Source organism: Erinaceus europaeus, chromosome 6 (assembly GCF_950295315.1).
Source record: "Erinaceus europaeus chromosome 6, mEriEur2.1, whole genome shotgun sequence".
NCBI classification, from domain to species: Eukaryota; Metazoa; Chordata; class Mammalia; order Eulipotyphla; family Erinaceidae; genus Erinaceus; species Erinaceus europaeus.
The window spans coordinates 23,326,016-23,346,964 of record NC_080167.1 but is presented as its reverse complement, the minus strand read 5'-3'; the positions used below and the strand labels follow the sequence as shown (position 1 = coordinate 23,346,964).

Sequence of the window (20,949 nt, the reverse complement as noted above, 5' to 3'; positions counted from 1 at the left end):
GACACAGACATTTGGTGGTGGGTGTGGTGTGGAACTATATACTCTGTAATTTTACAATCTTGTAACCTATTAATCACAATTTTTTTTAAGGACTTTCATTTCTGAGCCAGCAAAAATCCCAGGTTCAATCCCCAACACCACTATAAGCCAGAGCTGTGCAGTTCTGGGGGGGGGGGGGTTTGGCATAAAGTTGTTGCCCAGGAAATATGTATATGTTCAGAATACAATCATTGGTGACATGGTGGTCCAAATATTTTATGCTACTGGGAGAAATGTGAGTAAAAATCGCACGAGAATATCTAACATTGACCTTTTTTTTTTTCCTTTTGTAAAACAGTAAATGTAGCACTCGTGTTTTGTTTTGGCTTGTATTTTCATTTCATTACGTATTTCATTCAAAAGTTACATAATCATAGAGGCCAGACGGTGGCGCACCTGGTTGAATGCACTCATTGCAACACACATGGACCCACGTTCAAGCCCCAGGTCCCCACCTACAAGGGGAAAGTTTCACAAGTGGTGAAGCAGGGCTGCAGGTGTCTCTCTGTCTTTCCTATTTATCCCCTTCCTTCTCAATTCCTCTCTGTCTCTATCTGATAAATAAACAAATTTTTTAAATTGCGTAATTTTGAAAACTAGCATTCAGAAGATAGTCAATTAGTACTAGTGCTAGGAATTAGTACTTTTTAAAGGCACTACACCTAATTCCAAGTTATTTTTTAAACTTATAATATTGAACCCACCACTTCACGATGGTTTTCTGTTTTCATGCACACAGCTTGCAGGCGGCAAATTCTAAACTATGTGAACAATAAAAGGTCCCAAGCCACCTCAACAAGGAACACTTTGGTCACAACTGAGGCGACGCCTCTGACGTCATCAAAATGGAGTCGCAACTGAGCCTTCTGGGAAGCGTAGTTCCCAAAGGACTGCGAGGCGCCTTCTGCGCGTGCGCAATCCCATTGCCTTTCATTTGTCGCCATGCTCAGTCTCACACCGTAGGGGGTCAGAGGACTCAGGAGTTTGCAGGTCGCCTTGCTGCTGCAGAGGGCGGCGCTGTCCCGGCAGGTGTGTCAAAGGCCTCACAGCAGGAGTTGAGGCCAGGGGCGGGGAAGGCGGTCCCGACGGCGAAGCTGAGTGTGAGTGCCAGAAACCGCTATCCACCTGTAAAGGCTCGCTCGCTGGCCGCCGGGAGCACTGGGGAGCTGCAGAACGAGGGACCTGGCGGGGAGGCCCACTACCTGGATGAGTTTATTTCTCCCCAGAGACCCTTCTCGGACCTACAGCGGTCCGAGGAAGCCTGGGGCACCGGGGAAAACGGGGATTATTTTTAGAGTTAAGCCCAAACCTGCCACGTCCTAGCGTCCTAGCGGCCTCAGCTGCCAGAGACTTGGCGTAAAGCCCGAGGGACCTGGGCCCACGTCCAGCCCTTGCAAAAGAAAAAGACAGCTTAATTATGGTAGGACACAGATCTTCATCTGTGACGTGATAATAGCCTCCAAGGTTATTATTTCTAAATTAGAATAATATATATATACATATATATGTTTAGATAAGAACTCGATAAAGGTGAGCTTTTTTTAAAAATTATTCCAAAATATGTTCATTTCATTAATGGTTCATTTCATCATCCTCAGCATAATCACCCTTTGAATCAGTAACAACTCAATCTTTATAAATATGCATACTGGAGGTTCTGAGAAATAAATGTTCTACCCAGCATCAGCAAGAAGGGGTTAAATCCTCCTTTGTTTCACTCTGTAATGCATGCTGTTTCCCACACTTAAGTCCATAGTGTTAGCATGTGGTTAGTGCACTAATTGTCCCTGACCACCCCGGAAACATATATGTTGAGTGGAGTGGACCTAATCTAACAATGGAGTATTTTATTTCCAAAAATTCTTTTTATTTCATTTACCTTTGGATAGAGATACAAAGAGAGAGAGAGAGAGAGATACCTACCTAGCTAGCTAACTGGGCAGACATGGAGAGACTTGCAGCACTTGCTTCACTGCTTGTGAAACTTCCCACCCTGCAGGTGGGGGCTGGTGGCATGAACTCAAGTTCTTGTGCATTGTAACATGTGCACTTTACTGGGTGAGCCACTTCGCAGCCCCTATATCTAACATTCTTAAGGTTTCTTCAAAAGTCTTGGGTCAGAAGGTTAATTCAGGAGTTCTCTGCATTTTCCAAATTGTCTCTGTTTAGGAGACTGGTACAATGTAAATTGAAACCCTACATTAAGCCCTGAATGTAAAGTTTTCCTTGAGAGACTGGGAATCCTGTGTAGAACAGAGGTTAGTTTACAGGGAATAGATTTTTTTTTTTCTTTTTCTTTTGCTTCCAGGGTTATCGCTGGGGCTTGATGCTTGCACTAGGAACCCACTGCTCCTGGTGGCCATGTTTTCCTTTTTTTTTTTTTTTTTTTTTTTGATAGGACAGAGAGAAGTTGAGAGAGGAGAGAGAAAGAGAGAGAGACTTGCAGACCTGCTTCACAATTTTTGAAGCATACTCCCAGTAGGTGGGGAGCAGGGGCTTGCACCAAATCCTTACACATGTCCTTGTGCTTAGTACTATGGTAGCTTAACTGGGTGCTCCACCAACTGGCCCTGGACTTTTTTTTTTAAAGATGGAAACTACAATTTATGAAACTGATAGCCAATGCCTTCGATCAGCTGGTGTATCCAGGCTTATTAATTATGCGCTTTGTAATCACCAGGCTGACTGGAAGTGGTTTCTGCCATATATAAGGAAGAAGACCTCAGCATAATGGTACCTGTATAGTCACTGTGTATTATATGCATGAAGTCGCACCTTTGAAGATTATGACACCGAATTATTATTTTAGGAGTTGGTTGTGTGCCACTGTCAGCAGGTTTGACAATTATGTCATAATTTATCAAGACTCACTTAAATTTTACCCTAAGCATAAGATTTGGAGGGAACAGTGAATTCCAGCAGATTTTCTAGATCTGTAGTTCCAAATAAAAAATTACAGAATCAGAATGGTACATGAAGGTGCCATCAAAGTTGTCTCATTTGTCCTCATGTTAAAGATTGCAGCTAAGTCACTAAAGTTGTTAATAGCAGGGCCTAGTACAGAACTAAAGTCTCCAGGTCCGGTATATCATGTTTAAGTGAAGACAACTTGGAGAAGTGACCTTGAGAAACCTCAATTTAGGGGAAGAAGCATTTTATTTTTGAGAACGTTGGAGAAGTTCTAAACCAATGGGTTTATAATATTAATGGAAAAATATTATGATGGAAAACTTAAGTACTTTTCCATATCACTAGATAGATTTCTCTCCATTGTGTGAAATACAAACATAGGGTTTTATAGTTTGTTATGTAGGTTGTATACCTTGTTTAACTAGCCTGCTTTTGGGATGTCTAAGTTTTCAGTACTTTTGTATTATTTAGTTACTAATAACTGGACACATACTTTTTCAAAATAGAAAGTAATACAGGAATATTTAGATTTCACTAAAAAATAAGTCCCAGTCTCATCAAGATAATACCAGTCACCAATAGGCAGGTGGTTACCCTGCTACTATGGTTCTTCTTATTCCTTCTCCTGACTCAAAGGACATTTTTCTAAAGTTTTATCTTTTACTAAAATGTTATATGGAAATTTCTTACAGGTGATTCCTGGAGCTACAAGGCAAATTTTTATGATTTCTGTCTTCTGACTATTCCTTGTTGTGACTTCAGTTTCAATGCCGTCCTCAAAGAAACAGAGAAGCTCAAAGAAACAGAAAATGAGCAAATTCCGGGTGAGTCATGGAATCCTGTTTTACTTGAGGGAGCAACTAGCAAACTAAGCATCAGTATTCACACTTAGGTATTTAGCAAACTTTTTCTCAAAAAAAAATGAGTGACGTGTGTTGTTAAAATTCGTAAGCTCTAGCTGGGCGGGCTGGCTTCACGGGCGGGTAACAGAGACGACCAGACACACGGCTGGGCAGGGAAGCTGTATTTCTTTATTCAGGAGCAACGATTCATTAACTAAATCAAACTAATCACCAAACAGAACTCTGCTGTCTCTTTGCAGCAGCGCAAACACTCTCTCTTACTCTCGAACTCAGGAACCCTGGAACTCTGTCACTCTGGCACTCTCGAACTCAGGAACCCTCTCCAACTCTGTCACTCTGCAACTCTGGAACTCTGAAACTCTTCAACTGTGGAACTCTCCCTTACTCTGTAACTCTCAAAACTCTGGCACTCAGGAACCCTGGAACTCTGGCGGGGTTCCTAGGGGCGGGGCCAAGCGGGCCGGGAAAACTAACTGGCCTGATCCAATTCTCTTGGGGGGGGGGGGGGGGACTAGAACCCAATGTAAAGCATACAACAGAAGTGAGCCTGTCTCTTCAAGGGAAATAATTGTCAATATTATCGCCAGTGTTAGAATTTGAGCTTCCAAGTGAAAATTAGAATTTTGGAAAACTTTTATCTTCCAATGTGTATTTTTAACAGCTTTTTGTACTTAAAGACTTTTCTGATGAGATTTGTGAAGATGTTAACAAACTTTATTTTTAATATTTAACATACTAACATACGGTGTGTCAACATTTGAATAATATTTCTGACATACATGCTTAGAGGCAAACTCATGGAATTTAATAGGAGTACAGAGGTATGAGCAACATGGAGTGAGTTGGTTAATAATTCTACTCTAAAAGATAATATTTGTGGGAAGGAAGATAGCACAGTGGTTATGCTAAAAGCTTTTAGAGGTTTCAAAACCATAAATTAAAAGAGAGAAAGCCAAGTAGAAATCTGAGGGAAGAAGAATATTCTAGATTGGAAGAACAGTAAGATGTTTCAGAAATAGTACTGAAGACATAGAAGCTAAAGAGGAGTGACATAGGATAATGGTAAGAGGAAAGGGTAAATTAATAGAATGTTGTAGACTGTAAACAAAATGAACTTTGGATTTTCTGGGTTCATTAAAACATCAAAAAAATCATACTTTATCCCACTGAATGGAATGTGCAAAATTTATGTGTACAATTCAGCGTAATTCAAGAAATATTGTTTGAATAAACACATCAGCCTGTCCTCCATTTGGCTTAAGAAATGAAAAAAAAAAAAAAAAGGCCCTAGGGATAGTTCATCAGGTAGAGTGTCTGCCTTGTCATGTGTGTGGCCCAGGTTCAAGACTTGCCACCACATGTGGGTGCCAGAGCACGGAGAGGAGCTCCAGTGCTGTGGTCTCTCTCTCTCTCTCTCTCTTTCTCTCTCTCTTTCCTTCTCTGTCTGTCTCTGCATCTCTATCTGAATGAAAAAGCCAGCCTAGGAGTGGTGAAATCACACGTGTGCAGCACTTTGCCCTCCTTCCCTATTGAATGGTTTCATCCCTGTCCAGTCTGCCCTAAGAATGAGTTATTAGTTTTCTTTCTTCCCCCCCCCCCTTTGGAAGATTTCATCTATTCTGAAGTCTTTATCTTTGGATTTTTAGTTTCCTGATAGATTTTTAAGAAAGCTTATCCTTTTGTAGGTCATTGAATTGTTCTCCTTATCCTAGGGGTATTTGCTCTCAGCTATTTTTCTGTTTTGTTCATTCTTTTCCCTGGTTATGAGATTTGAAAATGCCCTCAAATTTTTAAGCAGACATTCAGAAAATGTTCAAGTAAATTTCTCTCTCTCTTTTTTTCATGGATTGTGTGAGATACCTGTATTGTAATTAAAAACTTAAAAGACTTCACAGGAGGGGAGTCAGGCGGTAGTGCAGCGGGTTAGGCGCAGGTGGCACAAGGACTGGCATAAGGATCCCGGTTTGAGCCCCCAGCTGGCTCCTCACCTGCAGGGGAGTCGCTTCACAGGCGGTGAAGGAGGTCTGCAGGTGTCTATCTTTCTCTCCCCCCTCTGTCTTCCCCTCCTCTCTCCATTTCTCTCTGTCCTATCCAACAACAACATCAATAATAACTACAATAATAAAACAACAAGGACAACAAAAAGGAATAAATTAATTTTTTTTTTAAAAAAGACTACACAGGAGGTGGCTGCTTGTAGCAGCTTTAAGACAATCAAGGTTATGACACTGTGGTATAGCAGTACGGAACGGTATATTTTAGGTACAGCAAAATAGGCAATTATCCACAGGGATAAAACAGGCCAGCCCCATGAGTCCAAAAGTTAATTACCAGACTTCAGCTACACTTGTACAAGTCCATGGCAGGCCCTTGGGGAGCTGAGCTGACATGGAGAGCACAGAAAGAAGAAGCCAGGGAAAAAAGGCCAGACTTCTGGCCACTTGGAAGTTAAGTAACTTGGTTTACCTAAGTCCATCAGTCCTATGCTAATTATATTCTTGAGATCAGCCTCAGCCATATGCTAATCAAGTCTCAAAGTCCTGTTCAAGGGCTGTGTCACAACATACCTCGATTTCTGCCAATTTATCTTAAATTTGCACTGCTTTTGTACAACTATTTTAGTTTTTTGAGGGGTTCCTTGTCTTTAAGTGTGGCTTAATATAATACAATTTATAAGTGCCCAGCTCAATACTTAAGTACCATTCATATAGTGGCGCAACTATCACCACCATCTATAGCCTGAACCTTTTTCATCTTGAAAAACTAAGTTATTTGACAGAGATAGAGAGACAGAGAGTGAGAGAGATCACAGCACTGAAGCTTCCTTTGATGCAGTGAGGGTCAGGCTTGAATCTGGGCCACACATATGGTAAAACATACTATCCAAGTGAGCTATTTGCCAGCCTGAAAAAACTGGACTCTTAGTCACGAATATAAATAATAGCAATAAAGAACAAAAACATGGGGGAGTTGGGTAAACGCAGTGGGGTAAGCGCACGTGGCACAAAGCGCAAGGACTGGTGTAAGGATCCCTGTTCGAGCCCCCCCCCCCCCCCCCCCCCGCTCCCCACCTGCAGTGGAATCGCTTCACAAGCGGTGAAGCAGGTCTACAGGTGTCTATCTTTCTCTCCGCCTCTCTGTCTTCCCTTCCTCTCTCCATTTCTCTCTGTCCTATCCAACAACAACGGTATCAATAATAACTACAACAATAAAACAAGGGCAACAAAAGGGAATAAATAATAAAAATAAAAATAAAATTAAAAAATATTATTTAAAAAAAACACGGACTCTACCCATTAAAAAATAACTTCCTGATCTTTTCTCCATTTTTCTGGGAACTACCATTCTACTTTGCTTTTATGCATTTAATTACTCTAGGTATCTCATATTAAGTGGAATCATGCTATAGTTATCCTTTTTATTTTTATTGATTTAATAATGATTTTTATTAATAATGATCAACAAGGTACAATTCCACACAATTCCCACCACCAGAGTTCCATATCCCATCCCCTCCATTGGAAGCTTTCCTATTCTTTATCCCTCTGGGAGTATGGACCCAGGATCATTATGGGTTGCAGAATGTGGAAGGTCTGGCTTCTGTAATTGCTTCTCCGATGGAAAAACAATGGTTGTGGGTGGGTTGATCCATACTCTCAACCTGTCTCTATCTTTCCCTAGCGGGGCAGGGCTCTGGGGAGGTGAGGTTCCAGGACAGATTGGTGAGGTTGTCTGTCTGTCCACTGAAGTCAGCTTGATGTCATGGTAGTATCTGCAACTTGGTGGCTGAAAAAGCATTAAGATATAAAGCAGAACAAATTGTTAAATAATCAGGAACCTATAGGTAAAAGTACAGCAGATGAGATTTGGGGTCTCCATTCTGGAAAAAGCTAGTAGGTCTGTTTTAGGATATCCCAAGGGGCCCGTGACTTTACTAAATTTTGCCTGAGCCCGACAACTAACATGCAGGTGGGCTGAAGGCATTGTCTGGGGAGATGGTATCAGAGTTGGAAATAGGCATTTATTTCTTTCATCACCATGTCCTCAAGGTTAATTCATGTGGTAGCATATGAAAGAATTTATTTCCCTTTAAAGGATATATAAATGTGATATATATGTCACGTTTTATTTATACATTCATCTGTTGATGGACAGTGGTTTGTACTTTTTGCTTATGGATAATGCTGCTGTAAACATTAGTGTACAAGTAATTGTTTGAATCTCTGACTTGAAATTCATTTGGGAATATAATAAAGAATGGAAGCACTGGATCATGTAGTTATTATACAGTTACTTCTCCCAAGGAACTTTCACATTATTTATATAGTGGTTGCACCATTTTATTGTCCGACTACTAATGCGTTAAGGGTTCTAGTATCTTCACATCCTTGTCAATTCCTAATGCTTTCTGTTGTGTTGTTTTACAATACCCATTTTTATGAATGTGAAGTGATTATTGTTTTTTATTATCTTTATTTATTTATGGATTAGAGACAGAAATCGAGAGGGAAGGGAGGGATAGAGAGGGTGACAGACACCTGCAGCCCTGCTTCACCACTTGTGACGCTTTCCCCCTGCAGGTAAGGACTGCGGGCTCGAACCTGGGTCCTTGTGCATTGTAACATGTGCGCTCAACCAGGTGCACCACCACCCAGCCCCGTGATTATTGGTTTTTTTTTAAATATTTATTTATTTTCCCTTTTGTTGCCCTTGTTTTTCATTGTTGTTGTAGTTATTATTGTCATTGTTAATGTTGTCAAGGTTGGATAGGACAGAGAAATGGAGAGAGGAGGGAAACACAGAGGGGGAGAGAGAGATAGACATCTACAGACCTGCTTCACTGCCTGTAAAGCGACCTCCCTTGCAAGTGGAGAGCCAGGGGCTCCAACCTGGATCCTTACTCCGGTCCTTTCATTTTGCGCCACGTGCACTTAACCCACTGCGCTACCGCCCGACTCCCGGTTATCTATTTGCATCTACAAAGTAAAAGAGAACATCCAAAAACTGTATAGAATTATGTGAAATATATGTGAAATAGTAAAATATCTATTGATAGTTTTCTCGCCTATGAATAGGAAGAATAACTTGTCAGTTTGTAGTAGACTGTTTATACTGTTTATATTGTTTTTACTTATTTTTTTTTCCTCCAGGGTTACTGCTGGGGCTCGGTGCCTGCACCACGAATCCACTGCTCTTGGAGGCTATTTCTTCTCCTTCTGTTGCCCTTGTTGGCCATCATTATGGTTATTGATGTCATTGTTATTGGATAGGACAGAGAGAAATGGAGAGAGGAGGGGAAGATACAGAGGGGGAGAGAAAGACAGACACCTGCAGACCTGCTTCACCGCCTGTGAAGTAACCCCCCTGCAGGTGGGGAGACAGAGGCTTGAACCAGGATCCTTGAGCCGGTTGTCGAGTTTCACGCCATGTGTGCTTAACCTGCTGCACTACAGCCCGACCCCAGTTAGGGAGTTCAGAATGTAACTGTAGTAGCATCTGAAAGTTGGCTCCTGAAGGTAGTAAGATACAAAGCAGGATAAAATTTTTAAAAAGCAGAAACCAAAGAATAGAAATAGAGCAAATGAGAATAGGGACTGTAGAGTGGAAAAAGCTAGGGTATCTATTTTAGGTATGTTCCTAGAAGCCTAGGACTTTGGTAATCTTTACTTGAGCTTGATAGCTAGCATGGAGGTAGACTAGAAATATTGTCTTGAAGAATTGTGTCAGAGTAGAGAATAAGTCTAAAAAGCCACATTAGGGCAGAGAATGGCTTCCAAACACACACACACACATTTACCACATTGATATCACACATACACACACACCTATTTAACACACACACACACACACACACACACACACACACACACACACACACACCATTTACCACATTGGTCTGACCGGGGCTCATATTTAGCACAGGAGCCTGTGTAACCTCTGAGTCCCTGTCAGTCTGAATTTACAGTCTATGATTCATAGCTAGGAACATTACAGGCTGCACTCACTTCAGGCCCAGTCATCCTGGAGTGGCAGAAAATTTTACTGTTTCTTATTCCCAGTGTTGGTACTTTAATACAAATATTTATTGAAAACATATGTCTCAGTTTTATAACATTCTATCTTTCTGGTTTGCCATCTGCCTCTTTAAGAGTATCATTTTGAGGGGGCTCGACCAGGCCAAGGGTCCTCTGGCTCCCCACCTGCAGAGGGGTAGATTCACAAGTGGTGCAGCAGGTCTACAAGTGTCTTTCTCTCCCCGTCTCTGTCTTCCCTCCTCTCTCAATTTCTCTCTGTCCTATCCAATAACAACAGCAGCAGCAACAATAATAGTAACAGCAGCAACAAAAACAGTGGGAGGGAAAAGAAGGCCACCAGGAGCAGTGGATTTGTAGTGCGGGCACTGAGCCCCAGTAATAAACCAGGAGGCAAATATATATATATATATAGTTTTGAAATATTAATATACACATACAACTTTAGTATTTAAATCTTCTCTCCGTTATCTATTTGCATCTACAAAGTAAAAGAGTGAACATCCAAAAACTATAGAATTTTGAGAAATATATGTGAAATAGTAAAATATCTATTGATAGTTTTCTCGCCTATAAATAGGAAGAATAACTTGTCAGTTTGTAGTAGACTGATAGATGTAATATACAATATATTGTAAATACACTATAATATACAAGTCAGCAGATACCAGTTAAGTGGGTATGCAAAGTATATTTGAATGGTTCAAAAGAAAAATTCAGAATTGTGCATGTTTTATCACCAGACTTGACTCAATAACCTATTCTAACTAATCTTGATTCTATATCCTCTTTTGTGTATATCATATTCTTATTTTTAGTTTCCCAAACTTGCCAGTTCAACGTATCTATGTATTTGTGAAATCTGCTTTTATTTCTAAAGTTTACGTTATTTACATTGAACACCAAGTAAAATACAGCTATATAATAAATATGCTGGTAGCTATTCCCATTGGAGAGCTCAGACATTTACATTGAGGGGGCTGGGTGGTAATGCAATGGGTTAAGTGCATATGGTGCAAAGTGCAAGGACTGGCTTAAGGATCCTGGTTCGAGACCCCGGCTTCCCTCCTGCAAGGGGGTTGCTTCACAAGCATTGAAGCAGGTTTGCACGTGTCTATCTCTCTCTCCCTCTCTCTGTCTTCCCCTCCTCTCAATTTCTCTCTGTCCTATCCAACAACAATGACAGCAATAACAACAATAATAATAACCACAACAAGGATAAACAACAAGCACAACAAAAGGGAAAAAATAGCCTCCAGGAGCAGTGGATTCATAATACAGGCACCAAGCCCCAGCAATAACCCTGGAGACAAAAAAAAAAAAAATTTACATTGGCTCCTTATCAGAATGTAAATTCCTTGATAGCAGGTAAAGTTGCTTCTTTAATCTCTGTATCTTCAGCAAAATTCCAGGTATGAATCAATGATATTTTATCTACATATACAATAGGTTAGAGAGTATCATGTATCTTAACTTACAGAGTAAATTCTATAGTGAATTTATATTAGTATTTTATTGTTACACTTTATACGAATATATATTAAATGCTATTTCTGTCTCCTCAATGGTATTCTGTTCTGATCATTTCAGTTCAAACTGAAATATGTTTTACAGGGACCAGTAACATTCAAGGATATTACTGTGGAATTCTCCCCAGAGGAATGGCAGTTACTGGATGCTGCTCAAAGAACCCTGTACAAGGATGTGATGCAGGAGAACTATAGACTTCTAATTTCAGTAGGTAAGAAAAATGTCCTCATCCATACATCAGACAAGAGTTTAATAACTAACTTATATAAAGAGATTGCCAAACTCAACAACAAGACAACAAATAACCCCGTCCAAAAATGGGGGGAGGACATGGACGGAATATTCACCACAGGAGAAATCCAAAAGGCCAAGAAACACGTGAAAAAATGCTCCAAGTCTCTGATTGTCAGAGAAATGCAAATCAAGACAACAATGAGATATCACTTCACTCCTGTGAGAATGTCATACATAAGAAAAGGTAACAGCAGCAAATGCTGGAGAGGGCGTGGGGTCACAGGAACCCTCCTACACTGCTGGTGGGAATGTCAGTTGGTCCCACCTCTGTGGAGAACAGTCTGGAGAACTCTCAGAAAGCTAGAAATAGACCTACCCTATGACCCTGCAGTTCCTCTCCTGGGGATATATCCTAAGGAACCCAACACATCCATCCAAAAAGATCTGTGTACACATATGTTCTTAGCAGCACAATTTGTAATAGCCAAAACCTGGAAGCAGCCCAGGTGTCCAACAACAGATGAGTGGCTGAGCAGCTAGTTGTGGTATATATACACAATGGAATACTACTCAGCTGTAAAAAATGGTGACTTCACTGTTTTCAGCCGATCTTTGATGGACCTTGAAAAATTCATAGTAAGTGAAATAAGTCAGAAACAGAAGGATGAATATGGGATGATCTCACTCTCAGGCAGAAGCTGAAAAACAAGATCAGAAGAAAAAAAAAAGTAGAACCTGAAATGGAATTGGCATATTGCACCAAAGTAAAAGACTCTGGGGTGGGGGTGGGTGGGTGGAGAGAATACAGGTCCAAGAAGGATGACAGAGGACCTAGTGGGGGTTGTATTGTTATATGGGACTGGGGAATGTTATGCATGTACAAACTATTGTATTTACTGTGGAATGTAAAACATTAATTCCCCCCCCAAAAAAAGAAAAATGTCCTCATGTATAACTCCAAGTTGTTGTTTTTTTTTCCTCTAGTTACTATAACAGTTAAAGGCCCCGCTGGATTGAATGATATTAGTTTCATTTCAAAGGTCAAAGTTGATGCATCCATTGGGGATATCAGAAAAAAGTTACCCTTCCCATTGAAAGTTCTAGAGTTACTCAATTTAAATGGGTCCTTCTTTGTTCTTCTTTTAAAATTACTCTTCTACATCTTTCAGGGTCCCTAAATTATAAGTAATTTATATTATTTCCTTCTTCTTTTTAATTAATAGGCTATGGGCTAAGTAAGCCAACTGCAGTCTTCAAGTTGAAGCAAGGAAAAGAGCCATGGATATTAGAAATCAAATGTCCACGTCAGAAAAAACCTGGTGAGTAACAAACTGTAGTCCTTGTTATTAGTCAGATGGCTTATACCTTTTAAAGTATTTTTTAGGAATCTGTTTTATAAATATTTCATACTTGCTGAAAATAAGTAAATGAACTTGAACTACAAATGTGAACTACATAAATCATATCTCCAATCGTCCTTCCTGCTTCCTAAAGACCCTTCTTCACCTCATGATTTTTGGGGGGAGGTGGGATTTTTCAGGAGATCAAACTTAGGACCTCATGAAGATGAGCTTTATCACTAAGTTATACTCCTGTCCCCTGCAATATAGGATATATATATATATATATATATATATATATATATATATATATATATTTCTATCTAGTCCTTCCCCTGGCTTGCCTAAAAACTTCTATTATTTTTTCTACAATTGTAGTTACTCCTCACCATTAAAGGTTGCAACTCCATCCTTAAAGTGCTAATAAAACTGCCTCAATTTTTTTTCAAATGCCATTTTTTGGTCTTTTATTTATCAACATTTTTTTTTAATTCACCTCCAAGACTTTTTCAGAAAGAGAACAGATAAACTGAGGAGCAGCTTAGTAGAGGAAATGACACTGAAGCTTTCTTCATTTGTGGTGTGGGGGCTGGACTCAAACTTGAGTCTCACATTTGGCAGTGTATTATCCAAGTGAGCTATTTTTCATGTCCTCTGGCTTTTACTAAAAAAACAAAATGCTTTGTTTCAGCAATCAGTTTTTAATTTTTTATCTTTATTTATTTATTGGGTAGAGACAGCCAGAAATCAAGAGTTGGGAGGTGATAGAGAGGAAGAGAGACAGAGAGACACCTGCAGCCCTGCTTCACCACTGGCAAGGCTTTTTGCCCTGCAGGTGGGGACTGGTGGCTCAAACCAAGGTCTTAGCGCATTGTAACATATATGCTCAACCAAGTGCACCACCACCCGGCCCCTTTAATTTTTTTTTTTTTATTAAAACGATTCCTTTTTTTTTCTTTTTTTGTTCAGTTCTGGCTTATGGTGGTGTGGGGGCTAACCTGAGACTTTAGACCCTCAGGCCACAAACCAATATGCTTTTATGTAATATAATTTCATACATATTATTTCTAGATAGTGTTTGTCAAACAAAGCAATTATTTTAATTAATTAAAATTACTGTACTTTAGTTATAATACTGTGTAACACTAAGATTAAAAAACATAACATTACAATACTTCATTGCATTCTTTTCATTTATTCTCTGAATTGTAGACTTAAAAAAAAAGATTAATTGTTAAATAACTTGTCAGTGACCATTAATAGGTCATAAACTATGGCTTATGGAAGTGCTGGGGATTGAAACTAGGACCTCTGGTACCTCATACATGAAATCTTGTTGCATAAACAACTGGACTGTTTCCCCAGCCCAAGATTATTTTTATGAGGGAAAGAAAGCAAAGTACTGCTTAGCTCTGACCTAAGGTGGTGGTGTGGATCCAGTGCCTCAAGCATGCCAGTCTTATGCTGTAACATACTGAGCAGTTTCCCCAGCTGTAATCTGACTTCTGATACAATGTAGTAAATTGAAGCAGAGATGTGAAACTTGAGTTATGAAAGTAGAATTAGTCTGGTATTAAATCACACTGATTTGTATTTTTTTATTTGTTTGATTTTTTTAGATTTTTTTTTTCTAATTTATTTTTCATTTGATAGAGACAGAGAAAAATCAAGAGGGGAGAGAGGGAGAGAAAGAAAGAAACATCTATAGGACTACTTCATTGCTCACAAAGCTTTCTTCCTGCAAGTGAAGACTGGGGGCTTGAACCCAGATCCTTGTGCATGATGATGTGTGTGTTCAACCTGTACCCAACACTAGTAGCACTGATTTAAAAATGCAGTATTTGGTGATCAGTAATTAAAAATCTCTTTTTGTACAACTTGGAGTTAAATTGCTTATGTTCTTATTTCATTTTAATCTTTCCTTTTGAACACCTGTGTTCCTGAGTCTTTAGATCTAATGAAAACTTAGTCAAGTGTGAAAGCCCAAGCCACAGGACAGTTCTTCTAAATAAGAGAACATTGATGTTCTGAGAAAGTCACTTTAGTATTGGCATCTAGATTTTTTTTGTTGTTGTTATGGTTGGAAAGGGAAAAAAAGGCAAAAATTTATAGTCTTCTAAATGAACTTCTGGGAATTCTAACACTATAAATAGGTTAAACTGCATAAAGACTTGTGGTTCCATCTCCTTCATTAAATTAAATCTTTCCTTGGACGTTTCTAGTGAACACTATTGCCTACTATTTTTTTTTTTACTCTCCTTACTCTATTATTCATTCTCCATAATAGAATAATAGCATTCTCTCTGATTCTCAGTTCTGTTCAGAACACATTGAATATTATTTGTTTTCTGTTGTCTCTCATTTGGTTGGAAGCCAGGTATAGGATTTCTCAACTTTGCCCTCCCAGTTGCTAAGGTAATATCTATAAATTGTCAGAGGTATTTATATGTATATTCAGTTTACCTCTATCTTTTCTAGTAGTCACAGTGCCACACACACACACACACACACATACACACACACTTTTTTCCTAAATGAGATATCATAAAATTGTATTTGAAAGTACCTTCATTAGGGGAGATTTGTCTGAAGTCTAGGAATCAAACCTGTGATGATAGTAGTATACTAAAATTTATATACTATTAAATTTTGGTTTCCTTTGTAGAAGACATATGGAAAAGTCATGATCTTGGAGCAAAACACCAGAAAAATCAACCTGAAAACTCAAGGCAAGTTCAGGAATTTAATCTTAAGATTAGAAGCATTGTACAAAAGTATCTTGTTGGGAAGGATGAATGGCTGAGTAAGTTGTGGTATATATATATATTAAAACTACTCAGTTATTAAAAATGGTGAATGCGGGAGTCGGCACAAGGATCCCGGTTCCAGGTCCTGGCTCCCCACCTGCAGGGGAGTTGCTTCACAGGCAGTGAAGCTGGTATGCAGGTGTCTGTCTTTCTCTCCACCTCTTTGTCTTCCCCTCCTCTCTCCATTTCTCTCTGTCCTATCTAACAACAGACATCAATAACAACAACAATAATAACTATAACAACAATAAAAAAACAAGGGCAACAAAAGGGAAAATAAATATAAAAAAATTTAAAAATGGTGAATGCACCTTCTTCATCCCATCTTGGATGGAGCTTGAAGGAATCATGTTAAATGAAGTAAGTCAAAAACAAAAGGGTGAATATGAGATGATCTCATTCATAGAAATTGAGAAACAAGATCAGAAAGGAAAATACTAAGCAGAACTTAAAACAGAGTTGGTGTATTGCACCAAAGTAAAGACTGTGGGGGTGGTGGTGGGGAGAGGGTTCAGGTCCTGGAACATGGTGGCAGAGGGGATTGAACTGTTATATGGAAAACTGGGAAATGTTACACATGTACAAACTATTGTATTTTACTATAGACTGTAAACCATTAATCTTGTTGGGGCTACTGGAAGTGGGAGAGCACTAGTTAATACTTAATGTGAGAATACTAACATTGGAATGAATTCCAAAGAATATAATGCAAATAGGAAGGACCTTTCCTTAATGTTAACAGGTTTTATTCAGGGCCAGTAGATTCCAATTTTAAAGCCATTTTTTGACTCTTCTGAACTATATAATAAGGGAAACTTTATTTCACAAAGTAGAATTTAAGACACTTGTGATTATAATGCAGTTGAAAATTCCTTCTGAGGGTCGGGTGGTAGCGCAGTGGGTTAAGCGCACATGGCGCCAAGTGCAAGGACCAACGTAAGGATCCTGGTTTGAGCCCCCGGCTCCCCACCTGCAGGGGAGTCCCTTCACAGGTGGTGAAGCAAGTCTGCAGGTGTCTGTCTCTCTCCCTCTCTGTCTTCCCCTCCTCTCTCCATTTCTCTCTGTCCTATCCAACAATGAACGACATTAACAACAACAACAATAATAACTACAAGGCTACAACAACAAGGGCAACAAAAGGGGGAAAAAATGGCCTCCAGGAGCAGTGGATTCATGGTGCAGGCACTGAGCCCCAGTAATAACCCTAGAGGCAAAAAAAAAAGAAAAAGAAAAAGAAAAAGAAAATTCCTTCTATCATAAATTAAGCCACAGTGTCTGTCAATGAGCATTCACAGTAGGGAAGCCCTGTGAATCTAATGAATATAGGAAAATTGAAATTGATTTCAGAAAGTTATTTGGGAAACACAGTACAGACCACCCTAAAAGTATTATATACACTAATGAGTTGAAAACTTTCTGTCTAGGAATAAGGAGCACACGAAACCTCAGAAAATTAATTGGACAGAACAAACTCATAAATGTAATGAATGTGGAAAGTTTTTCTACCAGAAGACCGACCTCATGGTACACAAAAAGTCCTTCTGCAAGAAGATTGCCAATTCAAAAGAAAAACCCAGTGACTCCAGTGGGAAGTCTGTCCCTAATAATGGAAACCTTACAACATATCAGGAAACTCACAGTAGAGAGAAAAACTATGAATGTAAAGAATGTAAGAAAAAATTCTACCATCTCTCATCTCTCAGTAGACATTTGAGAACTCATGCAGGGGAGAAACCCTATGAATGCAATCAGTGTGAAAAGTCCTTCTATCAGAAGCCACACCTGATGGAACATCAGAAAACACACACAGGAGAGAAACCTTTTAAATGTGATGAATGTGGGAAATTTTTTTATGTTAAAGCATACCTCATGGTGCATCAAAAAACACACACAGGGGAGAAGCCATATGAATGTGACGATTGTGGAAAATCTTTTTCCCAGAAATCACATCTGACAGTACATCAACGAACACATACCGGGGTGAAACCTTATAAGTGTAAGGAATGTGGAAAATTGTTCACTAGAAATTCACACCTCAAAACACACCAGAGAACTCACACAGGAGAAAAACCCTACGAATGTAAGGAATGTGGGAAATGCTTCTATCAGAAGTCAGCACTTACAGTACATCAGCGAACTCACACAGGGGAGAAACCCTTTGAATGTAATAAATGTGGAAAAAACTTTTACTATAAATCAGATCTCACTAAACATCAGAGGAGACACACAGGGGAGAAGCCCTATGAGTGTGAAGAATGCGGTAAATCTTTCTCTGTGAATTCAGTCCTCAGGTTACATCAAAGGACTCACACAGGAGAGAAACCCTACGAATGTAAGGAATGTGGGAAATCCTTCTCTCAGAAGTCACATTTTATCATACATGAGAGAAAGCACACAGGGGTGAAGCCCTATGAATGTCAGGAGTGTAAAGAAACTTTTAGCCTCAAATCAAAACTCACTGCACATCAGAAGTCACATACAAAGGGGAAAAGTTCATAAGTGGGATCAATTAGAAAATTCTTCTGTCTGAATTTATCCTTCAGAACAATCAGTTTACAGAAGACAGAAACACCCCTTATGACTATCACTATCAGCCAAAATCTCTCCTCACTAAAAGGAAATATCCAGAGAAGTTCTGTAAACCTGTAAAAGAAAAATTTTTATCCTATGTCAGACAACATAGATGGCAGTTGCTGTGCCAATTGTAAAACATGAAGGAAATCTTTCAGAAGTCACAGTTTATTGTACAATCTAAAAATCACAGAGAAAAATCCCATTAGTGGAATGAGTGTCAGGAACTTTTTTGGTCAGTACAACACCCAAAGGTTCACATGAGTGATAAACTCTTATCTGTATTCTCAGCACTCAGAAAGCTTTATACAACATTTGGACTCATATAAGGTGATCAAAACATTACGGTAGACATAAAAGCTTTTATTAAGAAGTGATGTTTCAATGAATGTCATATCATTGGTACTAAGACATATATAACCTTCATGGGTATCTTAAGTATGAGCTTTCTAACAAAAATTCAAGGAGAATTTTCACCAAGGGAAACAGATATATGAGAAGTCATGTAGCAGATCTGACTTCAAGGTGTTTTTTTTTTTTAAAGAAACCTGAAGATTTATAAATATAAAGAAAAAAAAAAAAAGCTTTCTTAAAGCTTTTTTAAAAGTGCAGATTAACTGAGTAGTTATGCAACATGATTAAACTGAAAAGTGCTTTAGTATGTAGGTTTAGTGCATATGAGTGAGTTCACTTCAAAGCATTGTAGGTGTGTGTGTGTGTGTGTGTGTAACCTATACATATTTTAATGTAGGGAAATATGTAACCTTAGTTCATGACTTAAATGTATGAAGATATCTCACATTAAGTCTCAAATTGACTCCTAGTGTTAGTATAAAGAATAAATATTCTTTTCAAGTTGCGATGCATATTTTTTCATCTACTTAATTTTGTAAATTAAGACAAAAGCTAAAAGTGTTTTTGTTTTTTTGGTAGAAATTTCAGTAGTCTCAATTATGTTTTACATTAGGCACATATTTATTTATGAAAATTTTATTTTAAGACAGCTGAAAAGTGTTATGACACAAAGTAAAAAATGCATATTGCCATGAAAAGAAATATGTTACTGTTTATGTCTTAGCTATGCAGAAATATCTGCATTTGTTTTACCAGAGTACTTAAATGTTCTCTACTTCCCAGTAGAGGCAATCTGGCACTGTTGGGGGCTGAGGAGGTGGCTCCATTGGTAGAGCTAAATCACTCAGCACTCCTACTTTCAACTCCAATAATCCCTAGCCCTCTGCCCCTCCTTTCCCAAATGGTTAATGATTGAGGTCCTGAGTCTCTGGCAACTCATTACATAAAAAGTGATGGAGTGGTGTTCTGATTCTGTGGCAAAAAATGATTCAGCTTGCACTCCAACTCAAATCTCAGCATTGGGTATGCATGCCACTTAACTACTCTGTGCTTCAGTTTCCTTTTCTATTTTATTTTATTTTATTTTATTTTATTTTATGTATTATTGGATAGAGACAGAGAGAACTTGAGGGGGGGGGAGAGGGTGAGAAACAGAGACACCTACAGCCCTGCTTTACCACTTGTGAAGCTTTCCCCCTGCAGGTCTCAGTTTCCTTTTTTTTTTAATTTTATTTATTTATTTATTTATTCTCTTTTGTTGCCCTTGTTGCTTTAATGTTGTAGTTATTATTGTTGTCATCATTGTTGAACAGGACAGAGAGAAATGGAGAGAGGAGGGGAGGAGAAAGACACCTGAGACCTGCTTCACCGCCTGTGAAGCAACTTCCCTACAGGTGGGGAGCCGGGGGCTCGAACTGGGATCCTTACGCCGGTCGAACTGGGATCCTTACGCTGGTCTGTGCACTTAACCTGATGCGCTACCACCCGACTCCCCTGTTTCCTTTTCTATAAGAGTATGGCAACAACATTTAGGATTGCGTTGAGGTACATAAATGAATTGATATTCTTAGGGCACTTAGAATAGTTTATGAGACACAAAAGGAACTATATATTGATATTAGAATTTTTACTTCTTCAATTATGCTGCAAAAAAGTTAACTATCAACATTTATCCCTCACTTTATTGCTATAGTGCCTTGATTTGGTTTGGTAGTTCATACTCCTACAAGTGATTTAGATGTTGCTATAAACTAAGAACAGTTTATATTTCTAAAAGATTGGGGGAAATTAAAGAATATTGTGTGCCATGTGAAAATAACATTCAAAATTCAGTGTTCTTAACGTATTGGAACAACAAACATTTTTTTGTTTGTTTGTTTTGCCTGTGACTTTATTACATACTGCAAGAGCAGAACTGAATAGGTCCAACAAAGATATATTTTAGAGATAGTTACTATGTGGTGCTTTACAAAGTTCAGTTTTTTTGTTAGAGCTGAAAAGATTACAATCAAATATAGAGGTATACTTTCGTATATCATGTATTTCAGAAATGATGTGCATAGCAATTTGTGGGTAGATGATTTTGTGCAGTATATTTGTGTTGTGCATTATAATTATATGCTAAAAGCCTGGCATTAGAGCTTTTATTTTCAAAGAAATGTTTTTACTTGCTGAATTATCAGAACATCAAAATCAGTTATTTCCTGATGCAATGTAGCTATATATATATATATATATATATATATATATATGTATGTGAAATAAATAT

General features: G+C 38.7%; 1 protein-coding gene across 1 annotated transcript; it reads left to right on the top strand.

Annotated features, from left to right (window-relative positions):
* Positions 1-968: 968 nt before the first annotated feature.
* Positions 969-19,185, top strand: ZNF25 (zinc finger protein 25). The gene is made up of 6 exons (XM_060193348.1): positions 969-1,068; positions 3,642-3,773; positions 11,435-11,585; positions 12,832-12,927; positions 15,614-15,677; positions 17,180-19,185. Exons 2-6 carry the CDS (start codon positions 3,717-3,719, stop codon positions 18,252-18,254), a joined length of 1,443 nt encoding a protein of 480 aa, XP_060049331.1. The 5' UTR covers positions 969-1,068; positions 3,642-3,716; the 3' UTR covers positions 18,255-19,185.
* Positions 19,186-20,949: the final 1,764 nt, after the last annotated feature.